This window comes from Primulina tabacum, chromosome 13 (assembly GCF_025594145.1).
Source record: "Primulina tabacum isolate GXHZ01 chromosome 13, ASM2559414v2, whole genome shotgun sequence".
Classification (NCBI taxonomy): domain Eukaryota; kingdom Viridiplantae; phylum Streptophyta; class Magnoliopsida; order Lamiales; family Gesneriaceae; genus Primulina; species Primulina tabacum.
In genome coordinates, this window is record NC_134562.1 from 37,933,281 (window position 1) to 37,955,433 (window position 22,153).

At 35.9% G+C, this 22,153-nt stretch overlaps 2 protein-coding genes and 1 pseudogene across 2 annotated transcripts; 1 reads left to right on the top strand and 2 right to left on the bottom strand.

The window, feature by feature from the left end:
- Nucleotides 1–4,845: 4,845 nt before the first annotated feature.
- On the top strand, nt 4,846–6,290 carry LOC142522737 (uncharacterized). The gene is made up of 2 exons (XM_075626271.1): nt 4,846–5,398; nt 6,009–6,290. Exons 1-2 carry the CDS (start codon nt 4,919–4,921, stop codon nt 6,087–6,089), a joined length of 561 nt encoding a protein of 186 aa, XP_075482386.1. The 5' UTR covers nt 4,846–4,918; the 3' UTR covers nt 6,090–6,290.
- A 639-nt stretch (nt 6,291–6,929) lies between these two features.
- On the bottom strand, nt 6,930–9,466 carry LOC142522763 (putative indole-3-acetic acid-amido synthetase GH3.1). The gene is made up of 3 exons (XM_075626293.1): nt 9,104–9,466; nt 8,611–8,712; nt 6,930–8,479 (listed from the first exon to the last, which is right to left on the bottom strand). Exons 1-3 carry the CDS (start codon nt 9,424–9,426, stop codon nt 7,099–7,101), a joined length of 1,806 nt encoding a protein of 601 aa, XP_075482408.1. The 5' UTR covers nt 9,427–9,466; the 3' UTR covers nt 6,930–7,098.
- Nucleotides 9,467–15,334: 5,868 nt separating this feature from the next.
- LOC142523467 (putative cinnamyl alcohol dehydrogenase 1) lies at nt 15,335–21,943 on the bottom strand (annotated as a pseudogene).
- Between the last annotated feature and the right edge of the window lie 210 nt (nt 21,944–22,153).

Genomic DNA, 22,153 nt, shown 5'->3' on the forward strand with positions numbered 1-22,153 from the left:
CAAGCTCGGAGGATTGAAGATGAGAATGAGAATGTGGAACAGATGAAACCGCAGGCGGCAAAAAAGCAGTTGTCCCATCATCGAACGTTTGAATGGTTAAAGCAGCTTTCCGTAGAAGGCCCGGCCGATGAAGCTTGATTCCAAATACTTTGTTTTACCTGCTTATTTACTTTTTTCTGGGATATTAGTGTTATTTAATTTAGTTTACCTTTTAATTTTTTGGGTATTATTTCACTAATTATTAGTTTGGAGTATTATCTCATTGAACAGTAGTTTGCTTATCTAACTACGATATCTATCTGAAATGATCATAATTGAAAAAAATTTGTAGTATTTAAATGATTATGTTCGGGTTGAAATTTATGTTCTAAATGTTTCACATCGGTTTATTTACGTTTTTCGAAGTTGTATTATATATATGAACATGATAAATCTCTCCTTCCCTGAACTAACTTTTAGTAAAAAATTAAACACAAGTCAATGATCTTTAACACCAAATAATGAAGTAAAAATATAAGTGGAAATGATATATAATTATATATAGATCAATTGAGAAAACAAGTAGATTTTACATACATACAAGATTGGCAACAACTTGAACCTAAACTTCAAATCTATTATGAAATCAAATTCTTTAATTCAAATTAAACCCATTATTCATAAATGAACTTTTAACTCTTCGCAGGATTATATTAAATATATTTTGTAATAATTATCTAAGTTTTATTACATTTTTTTTTAAGTTGGGCTAAATAACATCCAATTTTATATTAAGATTGTATCAAATCAGTATAATCTTCTGGTCTGGGATGTGATACTATATCCTATGTTATTCTCATAAAATATATCTTACATATTTTTTATGAACAAAATCAAATAGAATTTCGATCATAATATTCTAACTTTATATATATTATGTTCGGAGCACCTCTAAATATCCCATGACACGAAAATCGAACATTTAGGTAGTTGTAAATAAGAAGTAACTAGACTCGAGTCGGACGTAGATTTTAATTTTTCCTTTAGTGGCACACGCTTGTTTAAGCTAATAGCGTCGGAGTTATAAGGCAATGTATTCAATTTTGTGTTGCAAATTGATAGCATTTCCCGTAATGGTTCTTGTTGGGATCAATGATTGCTAATATTATGATATACGACTGTATCTATATATGATAATATGATATAAATATAGTATATGAGGTTGTTTTTTATTGATAAGTTTGATTTGGATACGAATTCTTGAGTGTATTTGAAATTTACTTCAATATAAAAAGTAATTTTTTTGAAAAAATTAATAGATTTAGAAACCATCATCTCAGATCACATGATTCACATAAAAATTCAAATATAAATTTATTTAGAAATATTTTCCATCAAAAAAAGCAAAGAAGAAAATTTAAAATTGGATGGAAAGAGTGGGAGAAGGCGGTGGGAGTGGGTGGCTTCATGATTAAAGTGTGAAATTTTGGTAGCACTTTCGATCATTTTTAGGCATTTCATCACTGCCAAGAAGCACGGGAGACACTTATAAATAAAGGCAAGAAAAGCATACATGCATGGATATATGATGATAGATTGGATTGCAGAAAATTATTTCTTATGGCCTAAATTCTTCCATCAGGAGATGTCGCAGTTCGTGGTCCTCTTCTCTGTTTGATGAGTTCAAAATTATCCCAAACTCACGTCCCGACGTTGTGGAATAATAATATTCTTGTCCCCACTTTCAACACCCAAAAGCTCGGACAATATATATGCATGTCATCACTATTTTAGTATGACTATTGAGTATTATTTTTTTAAAATATCCATATAATATTTTGAAAATACAGTAATAATATACATGTTCTCGGTTAGATTGTGTTGGCATTGATGTATTTGAAATGATATATTTCGATTTTTTTTTTATTTGTTTGGATAGATATATAAAAAAAATTACAAGTTAGGCATTTTCAATAATAAGTTTAGTGGATTTCTAACAAACTAAATATAGATGTAATTTAAAATTCATTTTTCAAATATTTACCCAAACCAAATCTCTTTCTCGATATTAATTATATTAATCTAAACACGAGTTTAAACAATAAGGTAATTCACAATACTAACCCTTTGCCCAAATTTCTCGAGTGTTTGCTCACTCTCTTACAACCACGGTATATTTTTCAAGGAAGGTAGGAGCATGTTACATCCATTAGAGATGAGTGCTCCGGTGAGACCGGCCGAAGAGTGTGTGTATCACACAGCTATTATCAGAAAATAAAATAAACAAAGACATGGAACAAGATAAAGATATAAAATTTTGAAATATCGCATTTTAAAAACAAGCATGTAGATATTTTAAATCGACCTGTAGATAAGAATCGGATGCCATTAGATTATTAGAGGTCAAATCGACATTAATTACTAGAGTCTATTATAAGTTCATTTTTAAACTTTCATTTTCAACCAAATGTGGAGTTAGAATGTCATAATCAATCCTCCTTCAGAACGCGACGTCCTTATCACTGTCTGCCCCTCGATCCCTTAGCGTCAAGAATCTAGAAACAACTCATAGATATTCAAGAGGTGACTCATGTGATGTAGCACTGCATGCTGCAAGTTCAAGATATGGCTCCCAACCACTTAGCACTGCATAATACTTATTTTCCGGTGTTCTTGCTAGTGACTGACTTTGATACAGTTATCTCATGTCCCGAGCTCAGACTCGCACCTGCGCGAATGAACAATATGACCTATAGAAACCATTTTGTAGTTGTAATCATTTAACGAAAATAGTTAACACAACTTGCTATTGAAGTGTATAACAAACTTTTATAAAATATTTTAAATTTTCATTTTAATTAATGTGAGACAAATATATCACATTTCCGACTAAAAAATCGATAGTTTCCAAAATGTTGGGATGACCAATTGGTATAATTTGGTATAAATCTACCATAGATTATACATCATGAGTTGATTGTTGAATATTTTTTCTATATAAATATTTCGACTGTATGCTGTAAAATAAATAAAAATTTAAGAACGACGGAAAGCCCATGTTGCTTTCTTGGGCTGAATGGCTCATGTTGTTTTCTTGGGCTGTTTGGGATGGTGTCACGTGTAAGGAAATAGAATCGGACACGTCGCCGTTTGGGTGAGCTTTATTGGGGCCATTTATCAGCAAATTTATAATAATAATCAAAATATATATATATTACCAAGATATGAATTTGAGATTCACGTAACATAAATTCATTAAAATAAACAAATGAATCTGAATTTTTCTATTTAAACGTAGTCCTTAAAATATAGACAATGTGCTAATACAATATTAGTCCAACTGTCATATTCATGTCAAATAACATTGTTGAAACACTCAAAATCAAAAAATTAATATTATTTATGTACAAGTTGTAATAATATAATGATTGGTAACATGCAATAAGTTGAATGCAGTCAGTCATATGAAAAGATCCACATCACATTATTGCATCATTATTATAATAATAATACTGTTGCATTAGTTCTTGGTTTGTTATGAACGGCCCGGATCACTCACACCTCCCTGTTAAAAAAAAAATAAATTGACTCGAAAAAATCCGAACCGTTGGATCGACCCCTGCAGGCAGTGCCCGCAGGGATAGGGTCGACCGAACCTTAGTTCTTCCAGCGCAGAACAAGCTATCGATGATCCGAAATTTGGTGTAATTCCATTATTAAGAATTTGGTTTGATTCCACGTTACATTATTTCCCTCTTTCTTTTTGTTATCAAATATACATCCAACCCATTGATAAGAGGTCTTCCGTACGCTTTATTTGGAGATCGAGAGGATTTCATATATCATTTTTTTTATCCACGTTGTATTATGATTTTCAAAATGTTTAATATTTTACGTTTGTATCTCTAATGTGGGAATCTTCAAAATTGGGCTGTAACTCTAAGGTATATCGCTTAAAATATGCAAATCTTTTAAAATTATTGTTTATATAAGATCGTTTACAGGAGACCTGTTATTACTATTTTTTAATTATGTTTTTTTTAAAAAAATTACAATTTTATACTTACAGTTATGATATTAAAATCAATATATCATTTGAATAATTTTGGTCAAAATTTTCATAGAAGAGTGGTGGCGTGCATGATTACCGGCCAATCACCACCGACGAATCAACGTGTTTCTATTTGATTGGCTTTTTATTTGTTTAAGCTTACTGTCCCACACGTTTATTTACAACTGTAGTTCAACTCCGAAAGCACAACAAAATGGAACAGAGGGAAAAAAACTGACCTAAGGATACTGAACCATCGATCAAGTCAATCATATTATATATTAATTTGAGTAGTATATTGGGAGAAAAATATAGATGAATAGGCTCGATTTATCTATATAATAAAAAATAATATTTTTGACATAAAATTATTATTTTTTATGAGTTACGTCGGGTCGGAGATCCGTCTCACGAAATTAACTCGTGAAATCGTCTTACAATAGTTTTTGTGTATTAATTTTACAAAACAAATATTTTGCAAATTGAAAATCTGTTGTTTTATGTATAAGGTTTATATTTATATATTATTTTCAGATGCAGCTTAAAGAGATGCTTTATTATGAAATTAAAATAAAATATTTCTGGAAATGGATCGAATGGGACATTATATATTATTTTATACGAATTCAAAGATAGAGTACTACTCTCGTTCTGTATAATCAAATGTTTTTCATTTTATTAAAAATTATAGTCTATATATATATATGAAATTCGGTGGTTGTAGTAATGGGCAAGGAATACATATAAAATATCGGATGATGTCGAAGAATCCGAACCTACTCACATAAAGTAGGGCCCAGTCAAGTTTACCATGTCCATTTTCCCTAACTTTTCACTATTTATACTCTCTGAAAATATATCCCTGCGCAGAATCAATCCACCAAAACCATGCACCGGGAAACGGGATTTCTACTCGCCTTCATCTGCGTAGCATTGGCTACTGCCGGAGCTCAGTCTCCGGTTTCTGCCCCAGTTGCGATCCCCGTTAGTCCCGCTGCTTCACCTGTTGTTGTTACACCCACTCCTCCGGCCTCCGCACCGGTTTTAACTCCCCCGGTTTCAGTTCCGGTGAGTTCTCCACCGATTGTGGCACCGGTAAGCTCGCCTCCAGCATTAGTGCCGGTCACCTCCCCACCAACTCTCGCTCCAGTTCAGTCCCCACCAGTTCCCGCTCCAGAGGCTGGCACTCCTCCCGTACGAGCACCGGCTCCCACGCCCCCGGCTAAGGCTCCAGCTCCTAGCAAAAAGAATGTCAAAAAGGCGCCTGCTCCTGCGCCCAAGCTGCTTGGCCCGCCAGCGCCACCAACGGGATCTACCCTACCAAGTGATTCCATTTCTCCTAGTCCGACGACAGATGCTAACGATCTGGTACGCATCACCAAATCTTCTCAAAAAAGCTCCATTAATCCATTATCATATCCCAGATCCGATACAAGTGCATGATATCACCCTCTCATTTTCTGCTAACGCACGTTTAGCTTGAGATATCAAAGTAATCTGAGGACAAAACACACATGTTTTAAATAATGTCTCTGACCAAAGCGATTCGGGTTTCGTGGAATATGATATCCTGCATTTCAACGCTTACACACCCGCATTGCCGATCCAACAACCGCGAATCTTGCATGTTTAATTTTCTTTTAATGTCTTTTATGAGCCTGCACTTGTTCCATCATTTGAACAAGTAAATCTGTCTTCACGAACGTCTAGGTAACATATTTTTTAAGCTGACAACTATGAATTATGTATGTCATTAAATTTAAAAATCACAGACACACAGACAATTAATATTTATGATTATGGACACCATGCCTAGGTATATTAAACATGCCAACTTGTCTATTGAAATTATAAATTTTTAAAAATTTTGCGGCTCAAGATACGAGGATTAGGTTGACTTTGTCCAATATTCACGGGATAAGGTTTGGGTTGGTGATTTTTATTATTATTTTTTAAAAAACTTTTATGTACATTGCAGAATGGGGTAGAGAAATTGTTGACCATGCAGAAGTTGCTTGGAAGTTTGGCAATTGGCGGAGGTTTAATCTTCTTGTTATAAAGAACCATATGTCTTCTCGATCTTTTATTTTGTGTCCAGTTTAACATTTTTTTTGTTTGAGTTTGATATTACATTTTGGATTTGGGGCTTAATTAACTTCATTTGGACATGCCTCATTTGTCAGTACTCTTTCTATTCTTTGGTACGTAGTGGCCAAAATTTGAGGGAACTCTTTTGTTTTCTTTTCATCTCTTTGGTTCCATTAGTTTTTAATATTTTGTCTCATGCCTAATTTATTTTATTTATGTTATTTAATTATGAACATATTATATATATATATATATATATATATATGAATTACCCACATATTAAATCTTGAAGTTTAATTAATTAATTTTGAAATTTTTATATTGATCTATAAACAAGGTTTAGTATATTATTTTTATCATTAAATAACAATATTTAAAATGTGATTATTGGAGCGAATCAAAATCATTAAATTGCTTCTATTTATTTTCATTTCTAACAACAAAATTCATTCCAGTTATTTCCTACTTATCAGTCACCAGAGACATAAATCATGCTTAAATTATTATATATACATAAATATATAATTTATTATAGAAAACTTTAAATATTTGATGGCAACTAATAATGCAAAAGCACTTTAACAAAATAGCAAAAATTTTTAATCATAACCTTAATTTTTACATAAATTCTACCGTTTTTTTACATGGAAATTAAATTAAAAAAGAACAAATCAGACTCCACCCGGAACGATCACATTTCGCTTTCTACAATTTAGACAGCTTGCCTCCATACATATATCTACTACGTACATGGACTATATATATCACAATATACGTACGTACATATTATTTGAACCTATACGCACACAAACAAAGCCAATCGAATCATATAACATTCGGAAAGAAAACACAAGAGAAGCGCATTTTCCAAAGCTTATATAACAATCAACATCACACAAAGAAATCACAATATACAGATTCTTGGTAGCTTAGAAGATCAAGTCCTTATGCTACTTTTACTCCAAATATATTGCAGGCGTTCAAATTCGTCGTTCTGGCGTCCATTTCGGGGCAGATGGGCTGAAATGTTTTGACAAAACTCGAGCATTGAGTAGTTCAACGATAGGCGTGAAACTTACACATCTTGGGGCTTTGTACTGATTTATTGATGCGCCTCTCGATATTGCGTAATCCATGAGCTCCTCAAACGTTCCCTTTTTCACAATACGGATTTCGAGTGGTCCAACTGAGTTATCTGCGACTCGACATTGTCTATAAACCGAATTCATAGTTTCTTCCATGGTGAGACAGCATTTGGCCAAAACATCATCAGTTGGGGCATTAGCTGGATCTTTTACAAGTAATTCCCAATATATCACATAATGTCCTGGAATGGTTTTCGTGTCAGCATAGCTAGTGTACTCCACCACACTTGTCCTAAACTCGCTCAGCATAGCTGACGCATGTTCAACGGCCTTTTGAAGCTCAGATTCATCGGTCTTGTCCGAGTCAATGCTCAGCAAGACATTCTTCCGCCTAATGAACTTGAATTGTGGTGCAGAGTTGTGAAATCCAGTGACTCGCAGGATGTCGCCTACTCGGTAGCGGGACAACCCCGAGTAGGTTGTCACAACGAGTTCGTACTCCTTACCAACTTCTAAATCGGCCAAATCCACCAATCGGGGTGGTGAGTCCCGAGAAAGCTTCACCGGGGCTGATAGGCCGTGAGGTATAAACTCGAAATATCCCATATTAGGCATGATGGTGTATGAGACTTGCGAGGGTTTCGTCATCGGTTTCAAATTGAGCCCGAAATAGCACTCCGATGAAGCGTACATGGTACAAGCTTGTGGTAGGCCTCCGCTGTAAAAATCAAGAAGTGGGATATATTGAGCCATGGCGCCTGTAACAATTACATCCAGATATTTAGTATTAGGCCAGATTCTGGGAATTATACTCTCCCAAATCTCATCCTCGCACTCTCTTGCAATAAATTCAGCCAGATTAGGGTTAGGTTCATTTAGAATCGTAGCCATCTTTTCTTGAATACAGGAATCAGTAATTCTAGGGTTTAAACTGCCGGTGGAAATATCATGCGCGAGTTGTCTCCAGTTTAGTTGGAGAAATCGAATGGCCCGGAGAAGTCCCGAAGCAAAAACAGCTCCAACCCGCAGAACTTCCTCACGCATCAGAAGGCCACAAAGCATCTGAGTGTACATGCTTTGAAAAGAATCTACGCAGAGAATAGCTTCATCTGGACTTGTGTAGACATTATACGGATCGTAGGGTCGGGTCTTAAATTGTTCGCTCCGGTAGTAGCTAGTGAGAACCGGGCGCGCGACCAACCCGCCTGGAGTTTTAGACTCCGCCTTCACAAACAGAAAGTACAATCCTTTTCCACAGTCCAGTCCTGAAACGTATCTGCTTACAGTTTAAGAGAGTAATTAGTATATAGTTAAAAAATTTGGTTTCATAATCTATACTTTGAGATATTTCATTTATTAAAAACCAGTAAATTAATGGGGGAAACCAAAGATTGTGAATACTCTTACAGGTTCATTACGGGCATGAGAAGGCTGTACAACAACTGGCGGCGGTTCATCTCTTCACTGATTGTTGGCATGAGTTTCCTTTCACCCTCAGATGTTCCAGAACTGCAAATTCAGTCAATATACAGTGGATCAGTTGGATTACGAGTTGTGTGCATGTATGATAATTGAAAAAAAAAGGTGAAAAGAAATCCAAGAAACACTGGAGAGAAGTTATTTATCTTCAGAAATTCAAATTAAATGTAATTATATTAAAACAAAACAAAATTCAAACAGCAAATCCACGATTCTAGTCATTTAACTTCCAGCCACTGTATTTAGTTGTATATCCAAAAATTCACTCAAGAAGATATTGCACCGGTTCCTCGGATCTGTCTTGTCTTTTTCCCCCCCTTTTTAAGGAAGTCGATCCGCGGTTTTTCCCAGCCTTGATATAAAAAAACATGAATCAATTATGTATAGTACAACGATTGCTCGTTTTTCTTTTGAAGGTTACCTAGTTAGGAATTCAGAAATGGGGTGAGAGCAAAGGATGGGCGAAAAATCCCCGTTCGCGATTCGTTGAATCTCAGGTTGTAGATCCTCGTAGGTGACAACCGGGATCCGTGACTTAAAAGAATCCCGGTCCATGGCACCATTGAGATTGAACCTTCGCAGATACTCAGTTTCAGTATTCTGGCCTAGTATTTCGGCCAACACCTTCTCTTGTACGGAATCTGTGTTTTTTGTCATCTCTTCAATAAATTGAAGAGCCTTTGCAAATTTCTCGTTCGGCTCCGGACAGTTCACAGCCGATCGTGGAGAAGAATCGACGGCCATTATGCGAAAACTATCAAGTCGAAATCAAATCGAATGTTAAGAATTTGTGTTGGTGGTGCGAGTTCTAACAACGAGTCCGTTGTTGTTTATATAGCGAAACAACTTTGAAATTTTCCACTAGCGGCGACGTCACATTCCTAGGTTTACATTTCATGCATACTAAATTTTCCCATATTGTCTACTTAATATTGTATTGCACATTAAATTAAATAACCGAAAAATAGAGCACAATCGAGCACAATCCTAGGACGTTTATTTCAAGTATTAATTGCTTAAATTAAAAACCATATCTCATAATTTAAGTACAATGAATACACGTATTTATTGAAAGTGCATGTCATGGAAAATAATTTAAATGTATCAAATGTTTATCAAACACAATATACTAAATGAGTATACAATTTATATTGTACGATATTCTATATTACAGTAATCAATATTCGATTTGTTATAATTGGATATCGAATTCGAGACTCATCGCTAACTTTGAGACATTTTTTTTTCATGGACTACAAGTTATCAGCTAATAGAGTTCAATATATATATAATTGACATTTATTATTTCGTCTACAAAAAATATATTTTCGATCATATAATATTGAATCAAAGTAATATTACCACGTAGATTATAAACGTGGACAGCCGGGTGTGTACTTGGGACAGACCTATGTAAAACATATCCGCCGGACCGACAAAGTGTTCCATCTAAAGGTGACACGTGGGACCTTGTGACGTCACCCTGTCGTGTGCAGAAAAGGACAATTGCATTTTTTAATAATCGGTTAATTAGCACTAAATATATTACTAATCGCGTAGGGATCCCTAATGTTGTCATTTACGATATATTTTCTAATCTCTGTCGGATGGCTTTGACGTCAACAGACGTCTAAGGGCCGATTCCATTAACGATTTATCTTTGTTTTTATCATCCAATAATAACCTAATGTGCCGTCAGATTATGTTGGGGTTATAATTAAATTAAATAAATTTAACAAGCAACTTGAGATAGCAAACATATACTAAAGATTAAAATTTCAATATATAAAGTAAAACAAATTCTCGTGTAATATTAAACTGAAACGATAGAAGCGGAGCGAGAGAATTTATATTTTCGCCATTTTATAGGTCAATTGATCGTCTTGATTCACTAATTTACATTTTTTTCAACAATCATTGTCGTCATTTTAGCATTTTCCGATATCATATTAACATTCTAATAAAAAATGATTGAAATAAAAAGTGAAAATTAGTGGACTAAGATCGTAAATTGACTGATAACATGATAAAAAATAAACCAAATTATATTTTTTGGATATACAAAAATAATTATTTACATATAAAATAAATATAATAAAAACATTTTTTGGGCAAAGAGGTGCATATATGCGCGCGCACACACACACACACACACACATATATATATATATATATATATATATATATATATATATATATATCTTTTGCAACTAAAAATATATATATATATATATATATATATATCTTTTGCAACTAAAAATGTTGCTTGGTTTGTATATATATATATATATATATATATATATATATGTATATATATATCTTTTGCAACTAAAAATGTTGCTTGGTTTGATATATTTAAATGCCCATCACATGCTTGGAAGGAATCCTTAGTCTCGGGGCGAATGATTGAGCCATTATCTCAACCCCTACTTGAGTAGAATCAATTGAAAACCCAATCGACCCAAATGATTGCACCGTTAAATTTTAATCTATATGCATTTTATAATACGCTAAACTGTTCTAAGATGTTATATGCATTAGGAATGTTGATGACTAAATTGTATATAATTAATGCTTTTATGAATGAAATTTACGTAAATTAACATAAATATTAAATAAACACAAAAACTCTTATTTGACCGCCCCACGGTTCGATTTTATGAGACATGTCTTCTATCTATCCGACTCATGAAATTTTTACTTTTAATATCGAAAATATTACTTTTCAATCTATATATGAGCATGATCGACCCGTTTTATAATATAAATCCGTGAGACCGTCTCACAAGAGACATATTCTCAGAAAGAATATAATGATAATAAACTATGTAAGATCAAAATGCAATAATTTAAAAAAATTACCGCTGGACACAATATTAGATTAGATTAGATTGTATTGTTTAAAATTTATATTATTGGTAGCGAGGTCTTTATATTATTGCGATAATTTAAAACTTTGTCATGGAGAAAACTTAAAAGCCATGAGCCAAATTTGACCATAATTCTCATGTTGACCATACAGCCAGTATGTATCTTGTTAGACGGTTTCACGAATATTTATCTGTGAGACGACTTAATCCTATCGATATTCACAATCAAAAGTAATACTCTTAGCATAAAAAGTAATATTTTTTCTTTGATGAACCAAATAAGATAATGTCTCACAAACTACGACCCAGGAGACCGTCACACACAAGTTTTTTCCCAGCTTAAAAACCTCCGTCGAATAAATAACTAAAATAAACAAACCTGATATTCAAAACGATATAAGACGACTTATATATAGGGCTAGGTTTTCATTTTCCGGATTTTTATACATGTTTAATAATAAAACCAATTATGTTAGTTTGATATTAAAATTGTTGTAGGGGACTAGCCTACATTATTTTAAACTTTGATCTCGTGACATAAATAGGTATCTAAATATATGCACCCTAATGTTACCTGCTCCATATTATTTTTATGGCTATGTGTAAGTAATACAAACCATTTTATATAATTCACGCGTCAATCATTTAAATTTGACATTAATGATAACGTTTCCTTTTTCGATGTTGCCACATTGACGGGCAAAAAAAGAAGAAGTAGATCAAAATTGAAAGAAATATTTTATAAGAAAATGTTTTTGTACACTTTCTAATCTATAATTAGATTGCTTTTATTTTTCATATACACATATAAAAGACATATTATATGGTCAATGTTATTCACACTTCACTTCATATATAAAATTTATATGTAAAGTTTTGTAAAAATATTCTTCTAAAGTATGTCACTCCTGGGCGTTTTTGTTGTTAAAGTTTTGAAACAAACCGGAAGAATCAAACACTTCTATATTTTTGTTATATAAACTGAAATAAATTTTTAACGAGCTAATTCCCAAAGATAAGCTATATTAATTGCATTGTGGAGTTCGGCTCGAATTGAAGTTTATATTTGAGCCCAGTTCATTTGTTCGAGCTTAGTTATCAATCAGTAAAACATAAAAGTCGAATATTAATTAATTTTATTTATATTTATAAAATATTAATAAACGGATGCAAGTTTGGGAGCAAATTATAATATACAATCATATGTGAACGCTTGACTAATAATCATAAGTTCGATTTTTCTTACAAACACGAGTCTGTAATAGAAAACTCAGCGAAATTTACTAAGATAGTTTGTTTTGTAGGCTAATGTGTTAGTTCGAGAATTTATCCAATACACATTGAAAGGTCTTGATTGCGGGTTCGTAGAAAAAAAAAGTATGAATATGCTACACTTTCAAGCTTACCATGAATTTGACAATTAGCTGAAGAAGTTGCTTGGAACTGCTGCATCTTTTAAACTAATACAATGTGTGAGAGCCCAAAAGTCTCAAGGCCCAGACCAGCCCAATTGGATTAAGTTAAAAAAATATATAATTAAGTTAAAAAAAAAAGAAAAAAAAATAAAAGAAGAAACGAGAATCTCGTTCTCTCTCTCCCCCGTAATAAAAGTCAAACGATTTCTTCTGCCTTTGACCGCCCGTAACTCCACCGTCGGTCAGCGATTTTCGAAAGTAAGCATAGTTTTGGAATCCTCTCGACGAGGGCTACGTTTTGGTACCCATATTGAAGTGTTTCTCGACACTTTTCGAAAACCCGTCTTCCATTTCTCCGTCAAATTGCCGCCCGTACGTCGCCGGAATTCGGAAATTGATTGAGAGGTTTTGTTCCTTATGTCGTAGGCTTCATTTTGGTATATATATTGAGGTACAAATCATGATTTGGTATATATATTGAGGTACAAATCATGATTCCAGCAAGGTGGTTGTATTTTTGGGTTAAATTTGGTACCAATATTGATATTTGTTGTATTATTGATTGTAGGTGAATTATTGAGTCGATTCGAGGTATTTATCGACTTTTTCAGAATTTAGTTTGCTGAGTTTTGAATTTTCAGATTTATAAATTGGGATATTTCGACTTTTGAGCTGTACCTGCGCTAGTCGGACACCGTTAAAATGTTGTAAATTGAAATTATAAGTTCTGAAAATTTAGTGTGAATTTTGGAATTACTTTCGATAAATTCCTTGATTATTTAACTTAGATAGGAATTGATGTGCAATAAATAATTTTGCCACATGATTGGAGTTTCGAGAAATATTTAAGATATTTTGTGGTAAATTAAAGTCAGTTGAGGTACGCATGAACTGTTTTATTATGACGTCTATATGATGTGAAATGACGTTAAGTACTTTGTAATGAGTTGTGGCGTGCCTTATGTGTTTCTGTGAATACGTGATTTCATTCACGCATTTATTTGAGTTGATACTATTGTGGCATAGCATTTCGAGCCTTGACTCCTTTGATTGCTATTGATATTGATCTATCGAGTTGTTGCGTCATCGATGGAGTGGGTGGGTAGGATTAGCACTCCTGATGACTTGCATGAGGACTGAGCGGGTCGCTCCCGTACCCTCGATGCTACGTGCATGGATGAGCGGCGGCATGATATTACGTTGCTGCAGTCCTGGCACGGGTGGCCACTGTTCTTGTTGCTGATGCGTTTCATTTGGACTCCGCTTTGGTATCCATTATTTTGTTGTTACCGACACGCATTGCATTGCATTTCATTGCATTTTACTTGATTTTATTTCATGTCAGTTATATTTGTCGTAATATTACTGTTTCGTCGTACTGGGGCCCGACCCCTCGTTTTTTTTATGCTGTGGTTGTTTTTGATGTCATAGCAGGTTATCCAGGAGGATTTGACGCGTCTGGTGGAGCGTCAGGTAGTGGTGCCCAATCGTCGAGTCATGGTTGCGAGTTCCCAGATATATATATACTATATTATGGAGTTATACATTTACCGGGGAGATGCCCCGTGTAGCTGTACTGTTATTGTTATGATGTTTTGTATTGATAGTTGTGTGATCGAGCCTTGTCGGCTCTATATGTGTTTAGTCCTGGTCAGTGCGGCTATAGGGTTGTGAATTGATGTTATGACTTTATTTCGAGTATATAAATGTTGTTTGTGTTGTTTGAAAATTTTAGGGATGTCCTACTTACGGGAAGGTCATGTCGAAATTTCTATTGGCCCAAAAAGAAAATTTTTAATCGCTTTCGCTGTTTACATTAATAAATCCTAGTTGTTTGGTCATTAAAGATTAATCAGGAGCACGGGCCCCACACAATGAGAGACAAGAAGCTCTGAAACCAGGAATAAAACCAAAAACTTGTCCAGGCCTCTCCACCTAGTCCTCCCCTTGGTGCGTATACCTTCTTCTATTTTCGTAATGGAAAACCAAAAGGACAAAAGAGCTCCAAAAATCTCAATGTCTACGCCTTTAATTCAATTCGCATTTAATTTCACTGCCATTTTCCTCTCGATTCTCTGTTAAGCAGATGAATTAAAGGGATACATGCCACTTTTTAGTAACAATTACCTCTACTCTTCGTCCACTTTTGGAACAAGAAGGTCTACTCTAGTTATTACTTGTCACTGTTAAATATGGTAGATTATTCAGAATATCTACAGCTTCATTTCAATGCATGTCTACAGTTTAGTAATAGCATAGTAGAGACAATAGAAGTGTATCAGAGTTCAAATGATTTAAATCAATATATTTATGTAACTAGAGCATAGATCATGGACAAGACAAATGATTTATTCTTTATGGAACAGGAAATGAAACTCAGAGATGCATTGTTACTCAAGATTGCGGCTGGCTACATCTAGCACGAACCTGTACCTCACATCGTTCTTTTTCATCCTCTCAATTGCTTCATTAACATACTCCATCTTCACCATCTCTATCATAGTTGTTAAACCCTTTTCCACCCAGAAGTTCAGTAACTCCTCTGTCTCCATTATGCTTCCAAGAAAACTCGCCATTATCGCATTTTTTTCCTACATATTGAACATGAAATTTGAATAGGTAGATTGACTAATATATATCTTTAAGAAATATATAGGGTTTATTATAAGAAACAAGGTTTCTAATGACAATGATATTACATTAGAGATTAATTTCTTATGCATCGGGTCGATATAGATGGCAAAAGGTGCAAGGGGATGGAGAATCACAACCATTAAGACTAAAAGATTTTAAAAATTAACATGCGATTTTTTCTTAAATTACAAATTTCGCTCTAAAAATCGTTCGCTCTCCACCATCTCTCAACTTCTTGGATCCTAAATTGCTTATGCATACCTGTTATCTATTCGCTAGCAAAAAATTGAAGTCTCTGAGGGATTGACCCAACTATCAACAACTTCCCTTCTGGCTTCAGCAGCGGAAGGTACGATTCCAGGAGGTGAAAGGCAGGCACAATGTCAAGAATATAATCGAGGCTATTTGCTGCTTTTTTCCATTTCAGCCTCATTGATACTCAACAAGAAATCGTCAGCACGCAAATGCTTCCTCCTTTTTCTTGTCCGAAGAGCGGTGACCCATTCCCTTTGCTATCATAACCCCTAAGTGACCAACTCCTCCCAAACTCAATGTCCCCCCTTTGAAAACCATTTCAGAACCCATAAACTGTTTCAAAGGACTATAAGCCGTACGTAACCCCTGCTCATAATAGCGGTGTTGCCTGTTCTGGTGCTAATTTTTGTGGGATTTTAACGGCAAACCTGTTCAACATGTATCTTCATTAAGTAATATATTTATATGTTGTCCTAATGCACACAAAAAATGTTGGTATCACGTGCGGAATTTGAGATAATAAAACCCGAAAATAAAGAATAAAATAGACACCGAGATTTACGTGAAAACCCCTAAAAATTATTAGGTAAAAACCACGGGCAAGATGAAAAGATTTCCACTATAATATTTTGTGTTGTACAACTCACTCACTGTGTTTCCAAAGAGAACACACTTTCTCTTAATACAGGAGAACAAAATACCTCACAAATATTATAGAATTAAGCACTCAAATGCTTATAAGATGAGAGAAAACTCGAAGAAGTAATGATTTCAGAATGAAGGGGGAGCTCTATTTATAGAGACTCTGTCAGTGTGAAGACGCGTATAAAACGCGTCTTCTGAAATTTCCTCGAAATTTCTCCAACCACGTTTTAAATTTAATTTTCTTTGAGTGGTCCCACCTTCTTTGAAAACTCTTGCCGACATTTCTCCCGCTTGGAGATTTGATTGAGAATCAAACACATCTCCACACATCCTTTCAATCTTGTCATTCCCTGCTGCTTACGTTTCCGCTAGGCCACTTGAGGATCTACACCACTCAAACTTATCAGTGTTCACTGGCTTGGTCAGAAAATCAGCTATGTTTTCTTTCGTATGGATCTTCTGCATATCCACACTTCCTTCCTCTACTACTTCTCGCACAAAGTGAAATTGTACTCGAATGTGTTTCGTCCTGGAATGAAAGGCTGGATTTTTTGCGATGTGCAAGGCACTCTGATTATCACAAAACAAAAGAACATTTTCTTGTTTGTGTCCGATCTCCTCCAATAACCTTTTAATTCATATTGACTCCTTGCAAGCTTGAGTACCTGTCATGTATTCTACCTCCGTTGTAGATAACGCCACAACTGTCTGCAGTTTTGAAACTCATCTTACTGCTCCCCCTGCAAGTGTAAACACATAACCAGTAGTAGATTTCCTCTTATCAAGATCATCTGCATAATCTGAATCGACAAAGCCCCTGAGTGTAAAATCCGATCTTCCATAACATAAGCATTCGAGGTACCCTTAATGTATCTAAGGATCCTCTTAACAGTGCTCCAATGCTCTCTTCCAGGATTCGCCATATACCGACTAACTGCTCCCACTGCTTGAGCAATGTTCGGTCTTGTACAGATCGTAGCGAACATCAAACTTCCCACTGCTGATGCATACGGTACTCGAGACATCTCTATCCTCTCTGCTTCACTGCTAGAACACATCTCGGAGGATAACTTGAAGTTAACAGGAAGAGGGGTCGATATTGGCTTACTATCTTGCATGTTGAAGCGTTGCAAGACTTTCTTCAAATAATTTTTCTGAGAAAGCCAAATCTTTATGTTACTTCTGTCTCGGTGAACTTGCATCCCTAGAATCTTGTTTGCTGGTCCCAAGTTCTTCATATCAAATTCCCTAGCCAACTGTGCTTTCAATCCTTGGACCTGATCTTTGTTGGGGCCTGCTACCAACATGTCGTCCACATACAACAGCAAAATAATATAATCATCACCAGACCTCTTGAAATATGTACAATGGTCTGCACTCAGTCTGTTGTATCCAAGGCTCATGATATAGGAATCAAATCTCTTGTACCAACACCTCGGCGCCTGTTTGAGATCGTACAGAGATTTCTTCAACCTGCAAACCAAGTTCTCTTTGCATTTTTCCGCAAAACCTTCTGGCTGGAGCATATAGATTTCTTCTTCAAGATCTCCATGAAGAAACTTCGTTTTCACATCTAGCTGTTCTAGATGTAGGTCAAACACCGCACACAATGCCAACACCACTCTGACTGTTGTAAGCTGAACCACAGGGGAAAATATCTAATTGAAGTCAATGCCTTCTTTCTGAGCATACCCTTTTACCACCAACCTAGCACGATACCGCTCCACTTGGTTATTGCCATCACGCTTGATCTTATAGACCCATCTGTTTCCAATGGCTTTCTTCCCTCCTGGTAGTGTAACAAGATCTCAAGTTTTATTCTTGTCCAATGCCTTCAATTCTTCTTGCATTGCTATCATCCACAAGGATACATCCGAGCTTTGAGTAGTCTCGTGGAAACTCGATGGCTCACCATCCTCTGATAATAGACAATATGCAATGTTGCTTTCAGTGACATAATCTGAAAGCCAACCTAGTGGTCTTCTGTCTCGAGTTGACTGCCTCGCATTGGAAACCTCAGACTCAACATGCTCTTGTTCTTCGTGCTCTGGTACTGCTTCACAAGAAACTTGACCTTCTTCCGTGTTATTTTCCACCTGAAAAATAGTAGTTTCTGAATTCGGTGTGCCTTTGTCTCCCTTTACTTTATCTTCCTCGAAGATAACATCCCTGCTGATGACAAGCTTGTGAACAGTAGGATCCCACAAGCGAAACCCCTTAACTCCATCAGCATAGCTCAAGAAGATACATTTTCTGGATTTCGAATCCAACTTCGATCTTTCTTGCCCATTGTACAGAACGTACACAGGACTTCCAAATGTATGCATATGAGAATAATCTTTCGGCTTCCCGGTCGACATCTCCATCGGAGTCTTCAGATCAATCGCCACTGAAGGAGAACGATTGATAATATAACAAGCGGTTTTGACTGCCTCCGCCCAAAATGACTTGTCTAGACCCGCAGTCCTCAACATAGCTCTTATTCTGTCCAACAAGGTTCTATTCATCCGCTCCGTCACTCTATTCTGTTGAGGTGTGTAAGCCATCGTGAATTGTTTCTTGATGCCCTCATGTTGACATTCAGTCCTCAAACACTTGATTTTCTTTTCAGAATCAAGTTCAACCTGCGCTTTGAAATCTTTGAAGATCTGAAAAACATCTGATTTCTTCTTGATTGGATACACCCAACATCTCCTAGAGAAATCGTCAATGAACGAGACAAAGTATCTCGCTCATCCTAGGAATACAACCAGTGCTTGCCAAACATCCGAATGAATCAGCTCCAATATGCTTTTGCTCATGGCAGTAGAAGTGCCAAACTTTAATCTGTGTTGTTTACTGGTAACACAATGCTCACAAAAGGGTAGTGACACTTTTGTAAGTCCCGGCAGCAGCTTCCGTTCTGAGAGAATTTTCAACTCCCGTTCTAACATATGCCCGAGCTTTCTATGCCATAACACCGTTAATTCTTCTTCTGGACCAATTGATGCAACAACTAGTTCTGCCTCTTTGTGTGTTTCTCCCAAAAGTACATACAGATTTGCAGCAACCTTTTCCGCCTTCATAACCACAAGCGCGCCCTTCACAATTTTCATGACCCCGTTCTCGATACGAGTTTTGCACCCGATGTCATCCAATTGCCCCAAGGACAAAAGATTCTTCGTCAGTCCTTTCACATGTCGTACCTCCTGTATGGTGCGAATGGTGCCATCAAACATTTTAATTTTGACAGTACCGACCCCAGCGATTTTCAAGGCATGATCATTTCCCATGAATACAGATCCTCCTGAGACTGGTTCATAATGATCAAACCATTCTCTCCGAGACGTCATATGCCACGTCGCTCCTGAATCCATAATCCATGTGTTACAAAATTTGTGTCTGCCTTCTGCAACAGTTGCTGCTTCGCTGAATAATATTTCACCACTGCCTGAAGTACTGCCCACATTTCCTTGAGAACTTTTATCGATACTCGTACACTTTCTCTTAAAGTGCCCTTTACCGCCACATTTAAAGCAGTAAATATTTTTCTTCTTACTTTTCGACTTTGATCTACCTCGCCTTTGGCTCCCACTGGAGTCACGGTCCATGAATCTTCCTTTTATCATCGGTAAAGCATCTGCTTGCTTCGAGGTTACCAACCTATCTTCCTTATTCTTGCGCCGGCTTTCTTCTCCGAGAACCGCAGTTAAAACATCGTCGAATCTTAGAAAGGCCATAAGAATATTGTTGGTTATGTTGATGATAAGTTGATCATATGAATCTGGTAGACTTTGAAGTAGAAGCTCCGCACGTTCATTTTCCCCTATTTTATGCCCCATGGAAGTGAGTTGGCAAATAGAGTATTGAGTGTGTTGATATGGTCGGTCATTGATGAAGATTCCACCATCCGAAGAGTATAAAGCCTTCTCTTTAGGAAAATCATGTTGTGTAGCGACTTGACCTCGTACATCTTTGTCAGAGTATCCCAGATAACTTTGGTTGTTTTTATCTCAGAGATACTTGACAAAACTTCGTCAGCTATAGTTAAGTGTAAATTAGCAACAACATTATCATTCATCTCATTCCACTTTCCATCATCCGCAATCTCCACCGGTCTATCTCCAATAGCCGCCAAGCAATTCTCCTTTCTTAAAACTGCTTGTATCTTTATTTTCCACAACATAAAATTGCTTCCGTTGAACTTTGCTATCTCGTACCTTCCCACCATTATGCCTACACCAATTTTAGTAGACTGGACAAAATAATCTCGCCTTAAATAAAAAATCTCAAAAAATGTTTTCTGATGTGGAAGATCAGTCTAGGCTGCAACCACAGAGCATACTCAGAATTTTAAGAAATTTTAAACCAAGGCTCTAATACCACTTGTTGATCCCACGTGCGGAATTTGAGATAATAAAATCCGAAAATAAAGAATAAAATGGACACCGAGATTTACGTAGAAAACCCCTAAAAATTATTAGGGTAAAAACCACGGGCAAGATGAAAAGATTTCACTATAATATTTTGTGGTGTACAACTCACTCACTGTGTTTCCAAAGAGAACACACTTTCTCTTAATACGGGAGAACAAAACACCTCACAAATATTATAGAACTAAGCACTCAAATGCTTATAAGATGAGAGAAAACTCGAAGAAGGGATGATTTCAGAATGAAGGGGGGAGCTCTATTTATAGAACCTCTGTCATTGTGAAGACGCGTATAAAACGCGTCTTCTGAAATTTCCTCGAAATTTCTCCAACCACGTTTTCAATTTAATTTTCTTTGAGTGCTCACACCTTCTTTGAAAACTCTTGCCGACAAAAAAGAGATAATTTTTGAACCTCTTATGAATAGATATAAAAGAAGAGAATCCTCCGCATGTCGGAGTTTCCATCTTTGTAGATATCATTGTGTGCCCAGATTCTATGATTACAGTATTGCCCTAGATTGCAGTTGCATAAATTACATTCACCACACGATCCAATGATTCCTCCACCTCCTACAATGTCTCCTAATGTGAAGGCCTTAACTTCTGACAATAGTTTGATAACTTCTCCTACAACTTCATGGCTTAATCATCCATAAATGTGTGTATATATACACAATATAATAGCTAAAAATATACATGACGTAGTACTATTTTTATTTCACGTACCCTGGCACCAAAAGGTCCTGGGTAGTGTTACTTGTTAGTTCACCCTTATCTGATGAAGATCTGTGTGGTCTACTCCACAATAATATAACACCCTCAGCAGCATATAATCAGGCCCCGTTTCTTTTTTGTCAAAACAAGTAATCATGAGAAGCAAACTCAGGTGGGTGAGTTTCGATGTTTCACTATTAATTTATTATGTTAGTCTTTTCTGGTGAACGAGAGATCATACCTGAGATGAAATGAGTAAGAAGAAAGACGACCCGATGAATCCATGGCAGCCCAAGCATTGACCTTTCTTCCCATTGCACCGGAAAACACTGGTGATGCTGCGGTGATACTCACGGAAAATTTAGGATCCGATTCCTGCAAGCGTCACTAGTACAGACGCAGGATTTTGAAAGTGTCATGGGCCTGAAATCACGAAGAAGACCGTTAGAAGGGGGCCAGGAAGGTGTCCTGGCGTAGCCCCTCCGACGCTCAAGTCAGTGACTGAGGATATATGGGGAGCAGCTA

Bases quoted from the DNA above. Each gene is read 5' to 3' on its own strand.
- LOC142522737 (XM_075626271.1), top strand. From the start codon at position 4,919: ATGCACCGGGAAACGGGATTTCTACTCGCCTTCATCTGCGTAGCATTG. The intron at 5,399-6,008 runs GTACGCATCACC...TGTACATTGCAG, and splicing joins CGACAGATGCTAACGATCTG to AATGGGGTAGAGAAATTGTT.
- LOC142522763 (XM_075626293.1), bottom strand. From the start codon at position 9,426: ATGGCCGTCGATTCTTCTCCACGATCGGCTGTGAACTGTCCGGAGCCG. The intron at 8,713-9,103 runs GTAACCTTCAAA...CTGAATTTGCAG, and splicing joins ATTTCTGAATTCCTAACTAG to TTCTGGAACATCTGAGGGTG. The intron at 8,480-8,610 runs GTAAGAGTATTC...AACTGTAAGCAG, and splicing joins CTCATGCCCGTAATGAACCT to ATACGTTTCAGGACTGGACT.